At 37.2% G+C, this 18,519-nt stretch overlaps 2 protein-coding genes across 2 annotated transcripts; both read right to left on the bottom strand.

The window, feature by feature from the left end:
- Positions 1 to 4,137: 4,137 nt before the first annotated feature.
- On the bottom strand, positions 4,138 to 4,476 carry LOC142168337 (secreted RxLR effector protein 161-like). The gene has a single exon (XM_075229007.1). The coding sequence runs from the start codon at positions 4,474 to 4,476 to the stop codon at positions 4,138 to 4,140; it is 339 nt and encodes a 112-aa protein (XP_075085108.1).
- Positions 4,477 to 7,551: 3,075 nt separating this feature from the next.
- On the bottom strand, positions 7,552 to 14,176 carry LOC142168336 (uncharacterized). Its single transcript, XM_075229006.1, has 2 exons — positions 13,927 to 14,176; positions 7,552 to 8,288 (listed from the first exon to the last, which is right to left on the bottom strand). The coding sequence occupies exons 1-2, from the start codon at positions 14,174 to 14,176 to the stop codon at positions 7,552 to 7,554; spliced, it is 987 nt and encodes a 328-aa protein (XP_075085107.1).
- Between the last annotated feature and the right edge of the window lie 4,343 nt (positions 14,177 to 18,519).

Genomic DNA, 18,519 nt, shown 5'->3' with positions numbered 1-18,519 from the left:
ATAATTCGGAAGGAACCTAGAAAATGTCTTGCAATCACTAAGTGAAATTGCTTTACACAAAATGTTTACATTTTTTATTCGGTATACGTAGATTATATATTGATTATATACGATTATACACATATTATAAATAAATTATCCATATATTTTACATTCGTCGGCTACTTTTAATTAGTTGAAGTGGTTCGTTGAATGACTATTTAAATTAATTCTTTCTTTTTATTTTTTATCTTAATAAGGATCAACATCTTAAAGAAATATTTAAGAATAGTCAAAAGACAACCCTAGATTAAAGGACATGAAAATCTGACAAACTTATCCATTCATTTCCTTAATTAAAACCTCAAGAAACTTTCTTATTGTTTTTTATTACGACTTCTTAATATCATGTCTTCAGTGGCGGAACCAGAATTTTTATTGAGGGGTGTCAAAAGATATAAAAGCAAACATACCAGAAAATTAATTAAGGAGAGTCAATACATAATATATCTACATATAAAAAAAATTACATACCTACACAGTATATTTTTCTCGCGAAGGAGTGTGAGGTGGCTCCGCCAGTGCATGTCATCGTGAAAATCAATATTTATATGTGTATTGTGACAAATCAATTTTTATATGTGTATTTGGCGGAGCACTAACATGAAGTTGATAATGACCAATAAATCCTCATAAAATTGTACCCATTTTCTGTAATAAAAGAGCTCCTTCTAAGAAACCATTGATTTTCATAGGACACAACTTATGTGAAGAATTTCATTTGATAATTAGTGTAACTAACCTTTTATCTTTAAAAGAATATGTAGTTATAGACTACACCAACACTATTTGAAAATAATACAAAAGGAAACATTAATTTGGGGGACACGAAGTAGAGCCTTAAACTATCATAACCTCAAATTTAAACTACTTAAAAGCTGAATTGTGACAATAGACTGATACTGGTTGTACCTAATCTTGAGTATGTTGTGAAAGCACAAGAGGGGGGAGGGGGGAGGGGAGGTTGACTAAGTGTGGACTTAGTCGACTAGGCGGTATACAATATTTGACTTTGGTAGAAATAACTGAAAAGAGCATAAGGTCAAAAGAGACACAACAGCTTTTATACTGGTTCAGTAACTGTGTGGTACCTACATCTAGTTCCCTTGGGTCACAAGGGTTCTCTTTGAGCTTGATAAATGTTTACAGTAGTGATGATTTTGAGAACGTTCACTACCGACGTTGTACAACAATTATAATTCTTTGTAGAGTTGACACAACCTTCTTTTTGTATTCTACTTCTTCCTATCTTTTGAGATACTTGTAGACTTAGGAATACAGTGTTTGTGCTAAGGAATAGAAAGGCTTAGAAACAGATGTTGTAGTTGCGTATCTAATCCTTGAGTTTGCCCATCTTCTTATAGGCGAGTTTTGAGAGTTGTTGCAGATTGGTCTTTGATTGGTACCCATAATATTTTACTGATATTTAGCTCAAGAAAGGTGCCTCTGATTCCTTCATACAAGATGAGTTGGATTTATTTAAGCGCTCCTTTCCCACATGCCCGAAATCCAGGGAGTACTCCATGCTTTATTGAAGAAAGGATGTCTCCCATTATGTTGTGTTTCCCACTCAAATTATCGCGCTCCGTGCTTTATCAAATAAAGGGACGACACTTCAAATTGTCTCCCATTATGTTGTGTTTCCCAGCCATTTTGAATCTCATATTTTACTTCAAGTGTTACTTCACTTAGTTTATGTATCTTCTTTGAGTTACTGCAATTAACAAGACACAGTGAGTGAATTTGATTTGCCTTATTGTCATCATTGAAGCTTAAGTGTAACAATCTCCCCATTTTTTATGATGACAAGACAAACGAATAAAATAGAGTAAAAACAGATTATACTTCCCTTTCATAGCTTAAGATGCATGCTCCCCTGAGTTGTTGCTCTGGTTCTGTTACTCCCCCTAAGTTGTTGCTCTGGTTGCTATGTTTTACTTGCCTTCTTTCTTCCCCTTTGGCATCAATCAAAAAGAAAAAAATCGAGAGCAGATAGAACAATCATAATAATATAGGTCACAAGCAAACTGGTTAGGATAGTAGCGTTTATGCCTTCAGCATAGGCATACTGTGATGGTTCGTACAGACCAGCGCAAAAAGAGGTACCAAATATATAACCTAAATACAAGTAGAGAACAAAAGATTGTTCTTTAAAACACACACACACACACACACTGCCTTAGTTTCTCCCCAAGAAGTACTTCAGAGTATTGATCACTTTGGCGCAGAAAGAGTCATAAGAGGTATCGATTTCTTTGGTGATTTTATTCATCTTTTCTGTCATGGAGTTGAAAGCTCTGATACCTTGCCTCCTTATAACTCCTATGCCAATCCTGAGCTTAGCCACATTTGTGCTTGTTTCTTTGTTGATTTCCCTGATCCTGTCCACTTGTTCTTTCATGGTGGTGAGCATGATTTTTACCTCATCTAGACTTTGCTGAATCTAATGCGGATTAATAGTGGCAGTCGACTGAGGCTCTGTTGGTTAAGTGGGTGCTTCAACCTGTACTAAAGAACTTTCAACCTTGGCACATCTGACCCATCCATTTTCACCTAAGGTGTAACCCATCATAGTAAAGGCTGTCTTATCATAAGTGCTTGTAATGTGCTTAGGTGAAAAAGGTGCCAAATCAACCTTCATGACTTTAAGGATATGTGAAATGAGCAAGCCATAAGGTAAGCAAGCTGTAGAGGAGGATATATCCCTGATACTTTCGAGCATATACTGACGAATCCATACAAACCAGTCAAGTCTTTTATTATTCACAAGACAGTAAAGAACGAAAACGTCTCTAGTAGTCAGGGTGCTGAGCGACCCAGTCCTAGGAAGCAGAGTAGTGGCTATCATTCGAGCTAGAATACGGTGTTCAAACTTGAAATTTTTAGGACCAATGTCAGGAGGGTTTTCAGAGAGAAAGGCTCTCTCTTCTTCTAAAGAAATTTCAAAGTCTTTCTGCCAGGAATTTTGTACAAAGACATCATAACCATGAAACTTAGCAGAGAAAATCTTTTCAAATTGATAGGAATCAAGAACAATTCGAGTCCCTAACACCATTGATTCTAAATCATCTTTGTCATTAACAAACAAATTTGAGTAAAACATCCTCACATGCTCTTCATATACAGAGGTTCCAATAATATCAAACATAAAGGAGAGACGTTGAAAATCGAAGATAGCAATTACATCACAGTATAAACTTTTCATAAGAGAAAGACTTACAGAGCGTCCATAGGCCATAGATTTAGACTTATAAGACTCAAACCTTGATTTTTCACTTGGTCCATAGAAGATTAGTTTATCTACTGGCCCAAAATTTGAGCTTTCCATTTCTACTTTCTTGTATGCAGGCCCTTTGGGGGTTTTCTCAATTGGTCTTTTTCCTGTCCTTTTTTGACTAATAGGAGGTTCCTCCGATGATTCACTGCTTTCATTATCAGTTTTGAGAAAGTCTGAATCAAGAGATGATTCAAGGTCAACAGTTTCTTCAGCATTTTGGGTTTTCTGAAATCGTCTGCTTCGTCTTGTAGCAGTGTATGAGATATTTCTTTTCGCCATGGTAAAGAAATTTTGTGCGAAGTGATGGAAAAATGAGAGAGAAAAAGGGGTGTTTATCTAAACTTTTGGGAGATTGAAGAGGTGCATCGGTTAGAGGAAAAGGTGGATTCAGATGGAAATGGCTCTTTTGGGGAGTTGTTTTGGCGACACAGTGTAATAATAGCACTTACATAAAAAAAATTATAAAGATTTCTTTACAAAATAGATATAATACTAATATTTTTACGCAGTAGATAAAATCTTTCTTACAAAAGAGGTTTTATAAAAATATCAGCAAGTTGCGATTCAGTACCAATGAATTCTAACAAGATATCACCTTTTGCAACATGATCACGAATAAAATAATGTTTAATTTCAATATGTTTTGCCCTAGAATGATGCATAGAATTTTTTGAAAGACATATAGCACTTGTATTATCACATAATATATGAGTATAGGTAAGAGATAGATCATAGTCGAGAAGCTGATGCATAATCCAAAGGATTTGCGTATAACAACTCCCTATAGCTAAATATTCTATTTCAGTAGTTGACAGAGCAACTCAATTTTGTTTCTTACTATGCCAGGAAATTAGAGCATTTCCCAGCAATTGGCACATGCCACTAGTACTTTTCCTGTCAATCCTATCACTTGTAAAATTTGCATCTGAAAAACCTTTTAAGGAGAAATTATTAGAATGTGTATGCCATAATCCTAATTCAGTAGTCCCAATGAGATATCTAATAATACGTTTAACTGCAATAAGATGAGATTCCTTTGGAGCCGGCTGAAATCTTGCACACTTACATATACTGAACATTATGTCTGGTCGACTAGCAGTAAGATATAATAGTGATCCAATCATTCCTCTATACATCATTTCATCCACACTTTTTTCCATTTTTGTCTTCTTCAAGCAAAGTTGTTGGGCTCATTGGAGTTCCAAAAAACTTTGCATTTTCCATACCAAAACTTTTTATGAGTTCCTTGGTATACTTAGTTTGGCTAATGAAAATTTCTTTTGAAAATTATTTGATTTGTAACCCAAGAAAGAATGTTAGTTCTCCCATCATGCTCATTTCAAATTCTTCTTTCATAATATGAGAAAATTCTTCACATAATATAGGGCCAGGACTTCCGAAGATAATATCAACAACATAAATTTGAGTAATACGATTACCTAAATTTGAGTGCTTAATAAACAAAGTTGTGTTGATATTACCTCTTTTGAAGCCTTGATTTAGAAGGAAAGAGTTTAGTCTTTCATACGAGGCTCTAGGAGCTTGCTTGAGTCTATATAGAGCTTTAGACAGCTTGAATACATGGTTTGGGAAACTAGAACTTACAAAACCAGGAGGTTGTTTCACATATACTTCTTCAGAGATGTATCCATTTAAGAACACACTTTTTACATCCATTTGAAATAGCTTGAATCCTTTATGAGTAGCAAAGGCAAGTAGTATTCGAATCGATTCTAATCTTGCTACAGGTGCAAACATTCATCGTAGTCAATTTCTTCTTGCTGAGAGTAACCTTTAGCAACTAGCCTTGCCTTATTACGAACCACCTGATCGGACTCATTCAGTTTATTTCTGAAGACCCATTTAGTTTCTATAATGGAGGCATTTGATGGTTTTGGAACCAAATCCCACACTTTATTTCTTTCGAATTAACCGAGTTCATCCTACATAGCTTTGACCCAGTTGACGTCTTTAAGGGTCTCGTCAACCTTTTTTAGCTCAAGTTGTGATATTAAAGTCATGTGAGAGTTGATTTTCTAAGATCTTTTGGTAGTAATACCTTCTTGTGGATTTCCAATAATGAACTTGTGAGGATATCCAGGTTCACTTTTCCATTCATTTGGAATATTTGTGATCGCCTGTTCAACAAAAGATGGTTCATAAAAATCAGTGATTTTTTTTGTTGATTGATTTTGCTGCTTAGTCGACTGATATTGATTGTCTTTTTCTGTAACAACAGACTTTGGAACAAAAGATATTTCCTCATCTTCAGGAAGTTTTACATTCCTTAAGTGAGTGTTAGTATCTGCAAAAACAACATGAATGAATTCTTCAATGCATAAGGTTCTTTTATTGAAGACTCTATATGCTCTACTTGAAAGAGAATAACCAAGAAAGATGCATTCATCACTTTTTGTATCAAATTTACCCAAGTTATTTTTACCATTGTTGTGAATGAAACATTTACATCCAAATGGGTAGAAGTAACTGATGTTGGGTTTCTTACCATTCCACAATTCATATGGAGTTTTTTGTGAGAAGGAATCGAATCAGACATCTATTGATAATATGACATGCAGTACTTATAGCTTCTGCCCAGAAGTGGTGAGGCAGAGAATTTTCTACAATCATGGTTCTTGCCATATCCTGTAAAGTTCTGTTCTTACGTTCTACCACTCCAATCTGTTGAGGTGATCTTGGCGAAGAGAAGTTATGAGATATTCCTTGATCATTACAAAAGTTTTCAAGGGCTCTGCTTTCGAACTCTCCTCCATGGTCACTTCTGATAGTAGAAATGTAATATCCTTTTTTTCATGCTGTCTCTTCTTACAAAAAACTTCAAAATTCTTTAGAGCGTCATATTTATGACTCAGAAACATAACCCAACTGAAACGAGAGAAATCGTCTACGATAACAAAGGCATATTTTCTACCACTAATGCTGGCAGTTCTGGTTGGACCAAATAGATCCATTTGCAGGAGTTGAAGTGGTTTAGTAGTAAATGTAATGTTTTTGGTTTTAAAAAAAGAACGATTTTGTTTTCCTAATTGGCATGCATCACAAATATGATCTTTTGAAAAATCTAGTTTTGGAAGACCAATAACAAGATCGAGGTTAGAGATTTTCTGAATAGTGTGCATGTTAGCATGACCAAGCTTTATGTGCCAAACCTAAGGATCATCAATTATAGAGGCTAGACAAATTTGATTACCAAGACTATCTATATTGCTTATAGTATAGACATTTTTGTCTCTATTTCCAAAAAGAATAACTTTACCCGATTTGTCTTCAATAAGCCAACAAAATTTTTTAAAATGAACCTCATAGTCATTGTCGCATAGTGAGAAGATTGTAACCAAGTTCATCAACTAGGTATACTTCATCTACATCACATTTTGAGCTAAGAGGGACTCTTCCAACTCCAATTATATTTCCTATTGATTTGTATCCAAATGTGACAGTCTCCATCTAATTTGGTGACTATTTTGAACAGTTGTTTGTTACCAGTCATATGTCTGGAACATGCGCTATCAAGATACCATTTTCCTTTTCTATTTCGTTTGCGTTGTTCCTGCAATGAGAAGTTACTTGTTTTTAGGTACTCAAACTTGCTTGGGTCCTGAATGATTAGTATTCTGAGTGTTAGCTTGATTTGAGGTCCTGGGTCGCCAGACCCATTTCTTGTTGTTCTTAAACATGCAGTGGTTAGAGAAATGACCGAATTTTCCACAGTAAAAGCATGAGGGGTTATTAGAATTTTCATAGCCTTTCTCTTCTTTGATTCTAAACCTGCAATGAGTTGATTTGTGCCAACTTTTACCACAGTGAATACATGAAGAAGGAGTTTTAGTAGAAAATTTATGAGGAACAGACTGATTTGATTTAACAGAGCTATGACTGGTGGATTTTTGTAATCCACTTAATTAAAGTTGAAGTTCGTTAACTTTCTCTTGAATCATATCCATCTCAATTTCACATACTTCTAATTTCAACACCCAATCTTTCTTTTCTCTTTGGGTTTTTCGAAGTTCATTTAGAACTTTCTCAATATATGTAAGAGCAATATCGATAAATTCTTGAAGTTTATGACAATTTGGACATGTAGGAAGACGTACCTGACGCGTACCTTCCTCGGTCTTAAGACCAAGTTCACCTGAGTCTTCATCGCTATCATCATTACTGGCCATGAAGCATATGTTGGCGATTTCTTCTTGATCAGATTCTTCTTCATCACTTCAAGCTACAAAAGATTTTTTCTTTTGAAAGTTCCTGCTAAGTTTCTTTTTCAGTTCAGGACATTCTGCTTGGATGTGTCCATCTTTTCCACACTCATAGCATTTTCCATCATTTTTCTCGTTATCATTATTTATCTTATCTTTTCTGAAGTTTGATTTGCCTTTTCTGGTGTATATATTCCTTTCCATCATGTTATTTACCACTTTGGAAAGCATAGCTATGTTCATATCCTGTTCTTCTCCTTCTTCTTCATCTTCATTTTCTGATTCAGCCACAATTGTTTTGAATGCGACTGTCTTTCTTTTTTCTTGTTGAACTTGCATGTCTAAATGTGTTTTTTCAAACAAAATTAGATCACTTCTTAGTTCATCATATGACATTTTGTCAAGATCCTGACATTCCAAGGCAATGACTTTGGGTTGCCAAATCTTGGGAAGACTTCTCAAAATTTTTCTGACCTGTTCCCCGTTTTTGATTGTTTTGCCAAATGATTTTAGGTATCCAATGATCTTGCTGAACCTGGAAAATATATTTTCTACTGATTCTCCATCCTTCATATGAAATAGTTCAGAATCTGGAACTAGAAGATTGATTCTTATTTCTTTCACTTTGTTAGTTCCTTCATATGTGACTTCTAATTTATCCCACATTTCCTTTGCAGTTTCACAACTTGATATCTTTCCATATTCTTCTCCACTGATAGCATTATACAGAAGATTTTTTGCTTTGGCATTAACTGTTATGACAACTGATTATTCTTCAGTGTAATCATCTAAATCAAGAGGATCAGATGAAACTATAACTTGACCATTTTCATCTTTCTTTGGTGGAATTGAAAATTTTCCCTTTTTATTTACGCGTCAAACTTTAATGTCATATGACATAGTGTAAGTCTCCATGCATACTTTTCAGTGAGAAAAGTGTTGACCATTGAAGTATGGGAGTCGTACTTGAGAGGTTCCTTCTTGAAATAGTGCTCCGACTACTGTGCTTATTCCCATGATCTTTTCCTCACTTGCTGTTAAGAAGAGTTCATGAGTTAAACTCTGATACCAATTGAAAGCACAAGAGGGGGAGGGGTGAATTGTGGTTGATTTTAAAAACTTAGTTGACTAAGTGTGGACTTAGTCGACTAGGCGGTATACAGTATTTGACTTTGGTAGAAATAACTGAAAAGAGCATAAGGTAAAAAGAGACACAACAATTTTTATACTGGTTCAGTACCGGTATGGTACCTACATCTAGTTCTCTTGGGTCACAAGGGTTCTCTTTGAGCTTGATAAATATTTACAGTAGTGATAATTTTGTGAACGTTCACTACCGACGTTGTACAACAATTATAATTCTTTGTAGAGTTGACACAACTTTCTTTTTGTATTCTACTTCTTCCTATCTTTTGAGACACTTGTAGACTCAGAAATATAGTGTTTGTGCTACAGAATAGAAAGGCTTAGAAACAGATATTGTAGTTGCGTATCTAATCCTTGAGTTTGCCCATCTTCTTATAGGCGAGTTTTAAGAGCTGTTGTAGATTTGTCTTTAATTGATGCCCACAATATTTTACTGATATTTAGCTCAAGAAAGGTGCCTCTGATTCCTTCATACGAGATGAGATGGATTCATTTAAGTGCTCTATGCCCGAAATCCAGTGAGTGCTCCATGCTCCATGCTTTATTGAAGAAAGGATGTCTCCCATTATGTTGTGTTTCCCACTCAAATTGTCGTGCTCCGTACTTTATAGAAGAGAGGGACAACACTTTAAATTGTCTTCTATTATGTTGTATTTCCCAGTTATTTTGAATCTCACGTTTTACTTCAAGTGTTACTTTACTTAGTTTCTGGATCTTCTTTGAGTTACTACAATTAATAAGACCAGTGAGTGAATTTGCTTTGCCTTATTGTCATCAAGTGTAACATGTTAGTTTCCATGCGCTTGAATGTTTGTTCACTACATATGATTTAGATTTTGTCAATTGTTTTAATAGTAAAATGACTGAAATTGAAGAAGAATTGGTCTGGACTCACATGGAAAACACACATACCAATTCTTCTATTTTACACATCATGCTCAGCTCAATTTCCTATCATCGAGAAAACTATAACCAAAATGAAATGTTAAAAGACATGATTGAAAACTGAAATGCCCTTATAACTATAATTTTCTCATTGTTTCAACTTCGACAAGTGAAATTTCAGAATAATGTTACAAGTGAAACTCTAGCGCAATGATAATTTTACAAAACAGGGCGGAAAATGGCCAGTGGACGCTAATTGTACGTATTCTATACATTTATCAATCTATAACTTCTCTTTCATTCACCCCATTAATTTGCAACATCCATGCTTTTATATGTTGCTACCTTTTACTACTAGCGACAACGGTTTAAAAAGAATGTAAATAAACTCAACTTTCTTAAACTTTTCTGTGGATGATGAAAATGGTTTTTACCACCAAAAAATTGACTTGTTCTTTGTTATCAAATAAATTTAGGGGTGTCAAAATAATCTATAAAGTCGATTAAAAAATCGGATCGAACCTAACCAAATCGATTTTAGGGGTTTTAAACATAAATCGTAGGTTTGGTTTAAATTTATAACTACACCAAATAACTAGGTTAATTTAAAATTTCGAATATAAAAAATCAGAAAAAAAAGAACATGAGTTGAACCTATATTATATACAACTAGTCTTAAGGTATGCGCTACAAGTCTCCTGCTTTGAAGCTGTATAAAGGGTAGCACGGTGCACTAAACTCTCCCTATGCGCAGGGTCCGGGGAAGGGTCTGACCAAGTCTATTTTACGGCCTTACCCTGTATTTTGCAAGAGGCTATTTTCATAGCTCGAACCCATGATCTCCTGGTCACATGACAACAACTTTACCAATTACGCCAAGACTACCCTTCAATGATAAACTTTCTACAGAGGACTTGAATGGGACTTGAATGAACTTTCTCCAGAGGCCAAGTTCAAGCGAGAGAGATATTTCCAGGTACGTACTTATTTTCTTCTAAAAGGAATGGAAGATGGTAAACATTAGTTCCTTTTCTCCTGGAAGCTTTCTCACTTCTGCACATCAATTTTTGTGTAGACTGCTACGATGAAAATATCCCGAAGACACTTGGCTGAAATCGATGAATTTGTCTCCAACAACGCGATGGTAATAAAATTTGTGAACCATTTCTTTCCATATTGTGTACGGGTAAAATCGGAGGTAGAAATCTACCCGATTTCCCGAGGAGAAAACGAAGGGAAAGCACGGCTCAACCTGATTATAATCGAGGTGGGGAACTCCTCGTATCGAGACCTAGGAAGAACGGACTATGCATCTGAAATCGGACACGGCAAAAATGACGTACCCCGAACCAAGTATGGCTTCTCGACCTCGGGAGACGTGGTGAACGGTTATGCATGACGGATAAGGGGGCCGTAATATTCGCCCTCAATCGAATTTTACAGCGTGAATCCCGTTCGGTTTCAATTATAGATCAACAATTACCGAAAAAATAAGATTTTTACCTTTTTTAGACTTGTACTAATACTGAAATTCTCCTACTATATAAATGAGAAGTTTTTCTTTAGCCTCAGATATGGTAACACACATTCCAAAGTAATAAAAGTTTATTTTTTGGCTAGAATAGCTATTGTTCAAGGCATTACTCATTCGTTCTTTTCCTCGCTCACTACCGAGCTCGTACCGAGGGTCCAACCAAGGGCGAGTTCCACTGTTCAACACTAAAATCAGGCTTGGTCATTACATTGTGCTTGGTTTGATCGTTTATTTTGTCTTCAATTCGTTTATTTGTTATTCTTATTTATTTGTATTGAATTAAACCACGTATCCTTTAAACCGCGTACAAGTTTAATTGTTCTCATTTTTGGGGTAAACAGTTTGGTACCCACCGTGGGGCTAAGGATAATAGTAGTGATTTGATACGGATCTTCATAACATACCTTATTTTACGCTTGTTCTTTGAAATCTTAATTCCAGGTCAGCCTAAGAATGTCAAACTCTCAGTCCGCTCATTTGAACGTTGACGCTGAGTCAGGCCATCACGACGAAAATAATAATATGGTGCCAGATAATGATGCGCCTCCTGCCGATCCCAATGGTCTCCCAGCCACCGACCCGATTGATGCTAATTCGCAGGTGGCCATCAACATCAATTTACCAACTGGTCCCGAAAATAGTGTTCGCGGGGGACCTCGGCCAACGACCCGAGAAGCGCCAGAAGGTGTAGGTGATGGGGTGAGCCTACGATTGATTTTCGAAATGTTGCAGGCTCAACAAGCGACAATAGCACAGCTGGAGAACCAAAGCCATGCCCCTAACAGGGTCGAGCCCGATCAATCTCGGGAAAATACTCGGAGAGGCGAACAAGTCGCCATGAGATCGGGTGAAGTCGAGTCCGGAGAAACTTCTGAGGTAATGAAGATGCTCGAGGCATTAACAAAATGGGTGGAGTCAGGCGAGAAAAAGATTGAGGCTAATGACAAGAAGGTGAAAATGTATAACTCTAGGGTATACCGTACAACTTCGAAATCGAGTACCGGAGCGACCCCGTTCTCCCTAGTCTATGGAGTGGAAGCCTTAATACTAGTCGAGGTAGGGGAACCGAGCCTCAGGTTCCAGTATGCTACCGAAGTGTCAAACGGTGAAGTCGGGACTACAAGCCTGGAATTATTGGACGAGAGGCGAGAAGCCGTCCTGGTCCGGTTGGCCGTCCAGAAGCAGAAAGTAGGGAGGTACTATAACCGAAGAGCCAACCTTCGATATTTTCAAATCGGGGACTTGGTACTGAGAAAGGTATCACCATACACCAGGAGCCCAAATGACGGGAAACTAGGCCTGAATTGGGAAGGACCGTATAAAGTTTCCGGAATAACCAGCAAAGGGTCGTATAAACTCGAGTCGGAAAGTGATATACAACTACCGAACAACTGGAACGCGGCACACTTAAAGCGGTACTACTCTAAGGTACGAACTCAATTCCCTTTTTAATTTGTTTATATTACGGACTAACTTATGCAGGTACTCGGCCAAGGGCAAATGTGACTATTAGGTCTGAAAGCACGTATTGTACTCTTTTTCTCTTGAACCGATTTTATCCCGAAGTGGGTATTTCGGCAAGGTTTTTAATGAGCCAACAGTAAAACGTGCTACCTTAGTTTTAAAGACCGGTCTTAAATCGAAATTATTGATCGTTTGCACAAAACCAACCGTATCTGAGCCCTAACAAGTTCGGTCTCAAATACTGGGGCCATTATCCCTAGGTTAAGATATTTAGGAAGAGTAAAATTTTGTATGTTAAATGCCAATGCTTGGTGGTTACGATTCATTGTAAGGGTCAAACAAACCGTGCCCATATAGCCTACTCTAGCCACGGCACAAGGCTTATGGGCCTCCGATTATGTACTCTACATATGAAACAATAAAAGAAATTTTTGTTTCTCTCATACTTTATTACTACGCATTTCGGATCGTCGATGCTTCACAACGGATCCTAGATCCCAAAGTCCACGGGCTACCTCGACTCAGGGACTGTCGTCCGATGAAAAAAGTCAGACGGCCCGGGCTATCGAGTACCGGAGGCACGGAGCCTATTAGGCAGCGCCCAAATATGAAAGACTAATGGCCACCCTAAAAATGGCTCGGAGACGTCCGAAGTCCATACTTAGAAAGTAAGACCCTCACGTATAATCAAAATCTATTAAAGTGTTACCCTCGGCAAAAACATCATCGTATATGACTAAAACATTTAAACATCTTAAAGGCCTTCGATTCTATCCAAATTTTGAATCCACAAGTAATCCAGAGTTGCTATCGAAATCGGGCCCCATTCGGACCTACGAAGAACAGGTGCTCTAGATTATGTTTGATTCTATGCTAAAGCATTAGGAACAATACACAAATAAAAGATTGCAAATATATGTTGAAAAGTAAAAACATAGTGTTTCCAAAGGGAAAATTTTATATATACTCCAAAAAATATTTACGGAGGCACGATAAAATGGCCTCATAATAAACAAGAAAAAGGATATACAAAAGAGAAACAAAAAAGAACTAAGGCATCTACGCCTGATCTTCACCAGAGCTTGACTCGGCACCGGAACCTCCAAAACCTTCGAAGCCTACGAAGAACAGGTACTCTAGATTATGTTTGATTCTATGCTAAGGCATTAGGAACGATGCACAAATAAAAGATTGCAAATAGATGCTAAAAAGTTAAAACATGGTGTTTCCAAAGGGAAAGTTTTATATATACTCCAAAAAATATTTACAAAGGCACGATAAAATGGCCTCATAATAAACAAGAAAGAAGATATACAAAAGAGAAACAAAAAAGATATAATGCATCTACGCCTGATCTTCACCAGAGCTTGACTCGGCACTGGAACCTCCAGAACCTTCGGAACCTTCGGAGCTTTTGGAACATTCGGGCTCATAATGTTCCTTTGCCTCGGCCACGAGCCTCTTGGCTTCTTCAATCTTGGCCGACAGATTGAATCCTCGGGTGGGAATCTCTCCAAGGGTCTCCCTCCGGGACATCCGCTTCATGTACTCGGTCTTCGTCCTTAAGTGAGTCTCGACCACCTCCACATCAGCTTTATACTGGTCCAGCATTTCTTTAACCTCAGAAGAATCTACCGAGACTACCTCTAATTTGGACTTCAGCGCAGTGTATTCCCGGCTGTGATGACCCAAAAGGTCATCTTTAAATTTAATAATTATTTATGTTTTCTAAGACCTTGAAAAGCACTATTCATCATTCATCGACTTGCATGCATAGTCCGTATAATTTTCCGGAAATTGTTTATGTGAAAAATGGATTAAAATGGAAAATATAGCTTTAAAACTGAATTGGGTTGACTTTGGTCAATGTTTTGAGCAAACTGACTCGGATAAATGTTTTGACAGTTCAGGTAGGTCCGTATAGTGATTTGGGACTGGGACGTATGCCCGGAATCGAATTTGGAGGTCGCTAGTTCGAATTATCGCATATTGTCGAAATTTTAAAGTTTAAAGGCTTAATGACTTTAAAGAATTGATCAATGTTTGACTTTGTTGATACCGGGTCCGTATTTTAGTTCCAGAATGCGGTATATCTTAATTACTAAATTTATGACTTGTCTGCCAAATTTGGTGAGAAACGGAGTTGGTTTGACGTGATTCAAACGTCCGGTTGTTAAAATAGAAATTCTAAAGTTTTCTTAAACATTTCATTTGAATTGGTGTCCGATTCATAGTTCTAGGTATTAAATTGATGTTTTGATCATGTGAGTGAGATTGTATGAGGTTTTTGGACTTGCGTGCATATTTTGTTTGGAGCCCCGAGGGCTCGGGTGAGTTTCGGATAGCCTACGGACCTTAATTCTATGAAAAATCTGGTTTTGGGACTTCTGCTAGTTTCTGGTGTCATGTTCTTCGCGAACGCGAAGAGAAATTTAGGACAGGGGGATTTTCTTCATCGCGAATGGGATAGTTGGGTCACGAATGAGAAGCAATGGGGCCTTACCCTTCGCGAACGCGACCAGCTTCCCGCGAACGCATAAGCTTGTGATCTGGGGGAGGGGAACTGAGTAATACTCTTCGCGAACGCGACACAGGGCTCGCGAACGCGTAGGCTGGTGGGTGGAAGCCTTCACGAACGTGAAGGCCACTTGGGCTGCTGCACATCACGAACATGACAGGCCCTTCGCGAACGCGAAGAAGGCCTGACGACGAGTGTTTAAAACAGACCCAAATGGAATTTTTCCCATTTTCACAAACCCTCAATTAGAACTCGGTTTAGGGACGATTTCCAAGGAGTTTTTCACGATTCAAACTGGGTAAGTATTCTTTATCACATAGTGAATATATTTCATAAATTTATGTTTATATTCATCATTTATTTCGGATTTAGATGAAAGAAATTAGAATTTTTTTAAAACTTTCCAAAAACGAGAATTTAAGATTTGAAGGTCCATTTGACATCGGAATTTGATAATTTTTATATGGTTGGACTCATCTCGGAACGGGTGTTCGAATTTCATAAGTTTTTCGATATTCGAGACGTGGGCCCCACTGATGAATTTTGAGATGAATTTCGGACTTTAATCCGAAAAATTTGTAAATTCATATGGAATTAATTCCTATGAGTATATTGAGTTGTTTATGACTAGATTTGAGGATTTCGGACAAGAATTTGCGTGGCAAAAGTTTATTGGATTCTTGAATTTGGTTGCAAAGCGAGGTAAGTGTTGTGGTTAACCTTGACTTGAGAGAATAGAACCCTTGAATTATTTGCTATGTGAATTTCATATGTAATGATGTATAGGCAAGGTGACGGGTGCCTATAATTTGTCAAATTAATTGTTGCCTAATTATTTAAACATCTTAAATTATTTTAAGACACGAATTAATCGTTATAATAATTGTTTCACTCAAATTCCTTATCAAATATTAATTCTTGAATTCCTGCAATAATTGTTACATGCTTATTTGATTTATGTGTCTTAATTGCTATTTGACATTTAGCATATTAAATATTAAACTGCCTATTTTCTCCCTGATTTCCTCAATTAATTGCTACTTGTCATTGTTTGTTCATAATTAAATTATAATTATTATATGCCTTGATGCTTAATAGTTTTTCATTGAACGTGGTATTTATTGAAGTATTTCTATTACATTTAAGAGTTGTATAAATATATATTGGAGGAACGGATTGCACGCCGCAACAGAATTGATTGAAGTGAATATATTGGAGGAACGGGTTGCACGCCGCAACAGAATTGATTGAAATAAATATATTGGAGGAGCGGGTTGCACGCCGCAACAGAATTGATTGAAAAGATATATTGGGAGCGGGTTGCACGCCGCAACCGTATTATTATTATTATTATTATTATTATTATTATTATTATTATTATTATTATTATTATTATTATTATTATTATTATTATTATTATTATTATTATTATTATTATTATTATTATTATTATTATTATTATTATTATTATTATTATTATTATTATTATTATTATTATTATTATTATTATTATTATTATTATTATTATTATTATTATTATTATTATTATTATTATTATTATTATTATTATTATTATTATTATTATTATTATTATTATTATTATTATTATTATTATTATTATTATTATTGCGTACATGTTAATTTAAGTGACCTGCCTTAGCCTCGTCACTACTTCATCGATGTTAGGCTCAGCACTTACCAGTACATGGGGTCGGTTGTACTGATACTATACTCTGCATTTCTTGTACAAATTTTGGAGTTGGTCCGGGCGGCTTACTGTAGATTTGCCCGGATACAGCTACCAGTGGAGACTTGAGGTATAACTGCACATCGTTCGCAGTTCTGAAGTCCCCTTCTATCTTATCTCAACTGTGTATTATATTTCAAACAACTTGAATTTTATTCAGACCTTTATTTTTATTATTCTAGAAGCTCGTGCACTTGTGACTCCAAATTCTAGGATGGTATTTAGATATCGCGTCTATTATGAATTATTCACTTTATTTCAGACTTTATTTTCGCATTTATTTTATTTGTTATTAATTAATTTAAAATTTTATTAAAATGGCTAATTATATTCTAACGTTGGCTTGCCTAGCAAGTAAAATGTTAGGCGCCATCACGGTCCCGAAGGTGGGACTTTCGGGTCGTGACAGTTGGTATTAGAGCACTAGGTTACATAGGTCTCACGAGTCACGAGAAAACTTAGTAGAGTCTGAAGGATCGGTACAGAAACGTCTGTACTTATCTTTTAGAGGCTATGAAGTTTAGGAACAATATCATTTCTTTCTTATCCTGTCGTGTGATTTTATTCTATCATCGATAATTGAACCATTCTATTCTTATTCTCTCGCACATGGCGAGAACACGTAATACATCTACCGACGGACAGGGACCAGAGCCCCCGGTGGCAACTATGGCTAGGGGTAGAGGTCGAGGCCGAGGTCGTCCTAGAGGCCGAGGCATAGGTAGAGCTCAGTCTAGAGCTCGAGCAGCATCACCTATCGTAGAACCTCAAGTGGATCTTCAGGAGAAGGTTCCAGTACAGACTGCACCCGTTTGACCAGTTCAGGTCCCGGAAGGATTCATAGCTACTCCAGTGCTTCAGGACGCTCTAGTCCATTTGGTGAGTCCATTTGGGGTAGTTCATAGCTACTCCAGAATCAGGCTCCAGCAGCCTCGCCAGTTGGGGTAGTTCAACCAGTTGTTATGGCACAGGCCGGTGATAGGATCGCCATATCTTCTGAGGCCTTATTGAGACTGGATAAGTTTACTAAGCTCTTTCCAGTTCACTTCAGTGGTACACCTTCTGAGGACCCACAGGATTATCTTGACCGCTGCCATGAGGTGCTGCGGAACATGGGTATAGTTGAAACCAATGGGGTCGATTTTGATGTATTTCAGATGACGGGTTCCACCAAGAGGTGGTGGAGAGATTATACATTGACCAGACCAGTTGGATCGTCTGCATTGACCTGGGAGCAGTTTTCACGGCTATTTCTAGAAAAATTCCTCCCTATCACATTGAGAGAGGATTACCGCAAGTAATTTGAGCGTCTACAACATGGCAGTATGACTGTTACTCAGTATGAGTCCCGTTTTGTGGATTTAGCCCGTCATACTCTCCTTTTACTACCTATTGAGGGAGAGAGAGTGAGGAGGTTTATTGAGGGACTCACTCACCTTATTAGGCTTCAGATGGCCAAGGAGACCAGAAGTGAGATTTCCTTTCAGGCGACTGCTATGTCGCGAGGAGGATCGAGATGGTTCTTGCACATGAGAGAGGGTAGAGGTCTGATAAGAGGCCTCGTCAGTTTGGTGGTTTCAGTGGTGCCTCGTCTGGAGGCAGGTGTAATTTTGGTAGGGGCCATCCTCCCAGACCATTTCATTTAGCACTTCAGGCATCTCCCGATGCTTCAGGGAGTCACAGTCCTAT

Source organism: Nicotiana tabacum, chromosome 13 (assembly GCF_000715075.1).
Source record: "Nicotiana tabacum cultivar K326 chromosome 13, ASM71507v2, whole genome shotgun sequence".
Classification (NCBI taxonomy): Eukaryota; Viridiplantae; Streptophyta; class Magnoliopsida; order Solanales; family Solanaceae; genus Nicotiana; species Nicotiana tabacum.
This window is presented reverse-complemented; position numbering and strand designations above follow the sequence as displayed.

What these genes read in the sequence shown, in the direction of transcription:
- LOC142168336 (XM_075229006.1), bottom strand. Translation starts at nt 14,176, where the DNA reads ATGCTGGACCAGTATAAAGCTGATGTGGAGGTGGTCGAGACTCACTTA. An exon ending in CAGTGCCGAGTCAAGCTCTG is followed by an intron (nt 8,289 to 13,926) that starts GTGAAGATCAGG and finishes TTGTCATAACAG; the next exon opens with TTAATGCCAAAGCAAAAAAT.
- LOC142168337 (XM_075229007.1), bottom strand. Translation starts at nt 4,476, where the DNA reads ATGGAAAAAAGTGTGGATGAAATGATGTATAGAGGAATGATTGGATCA.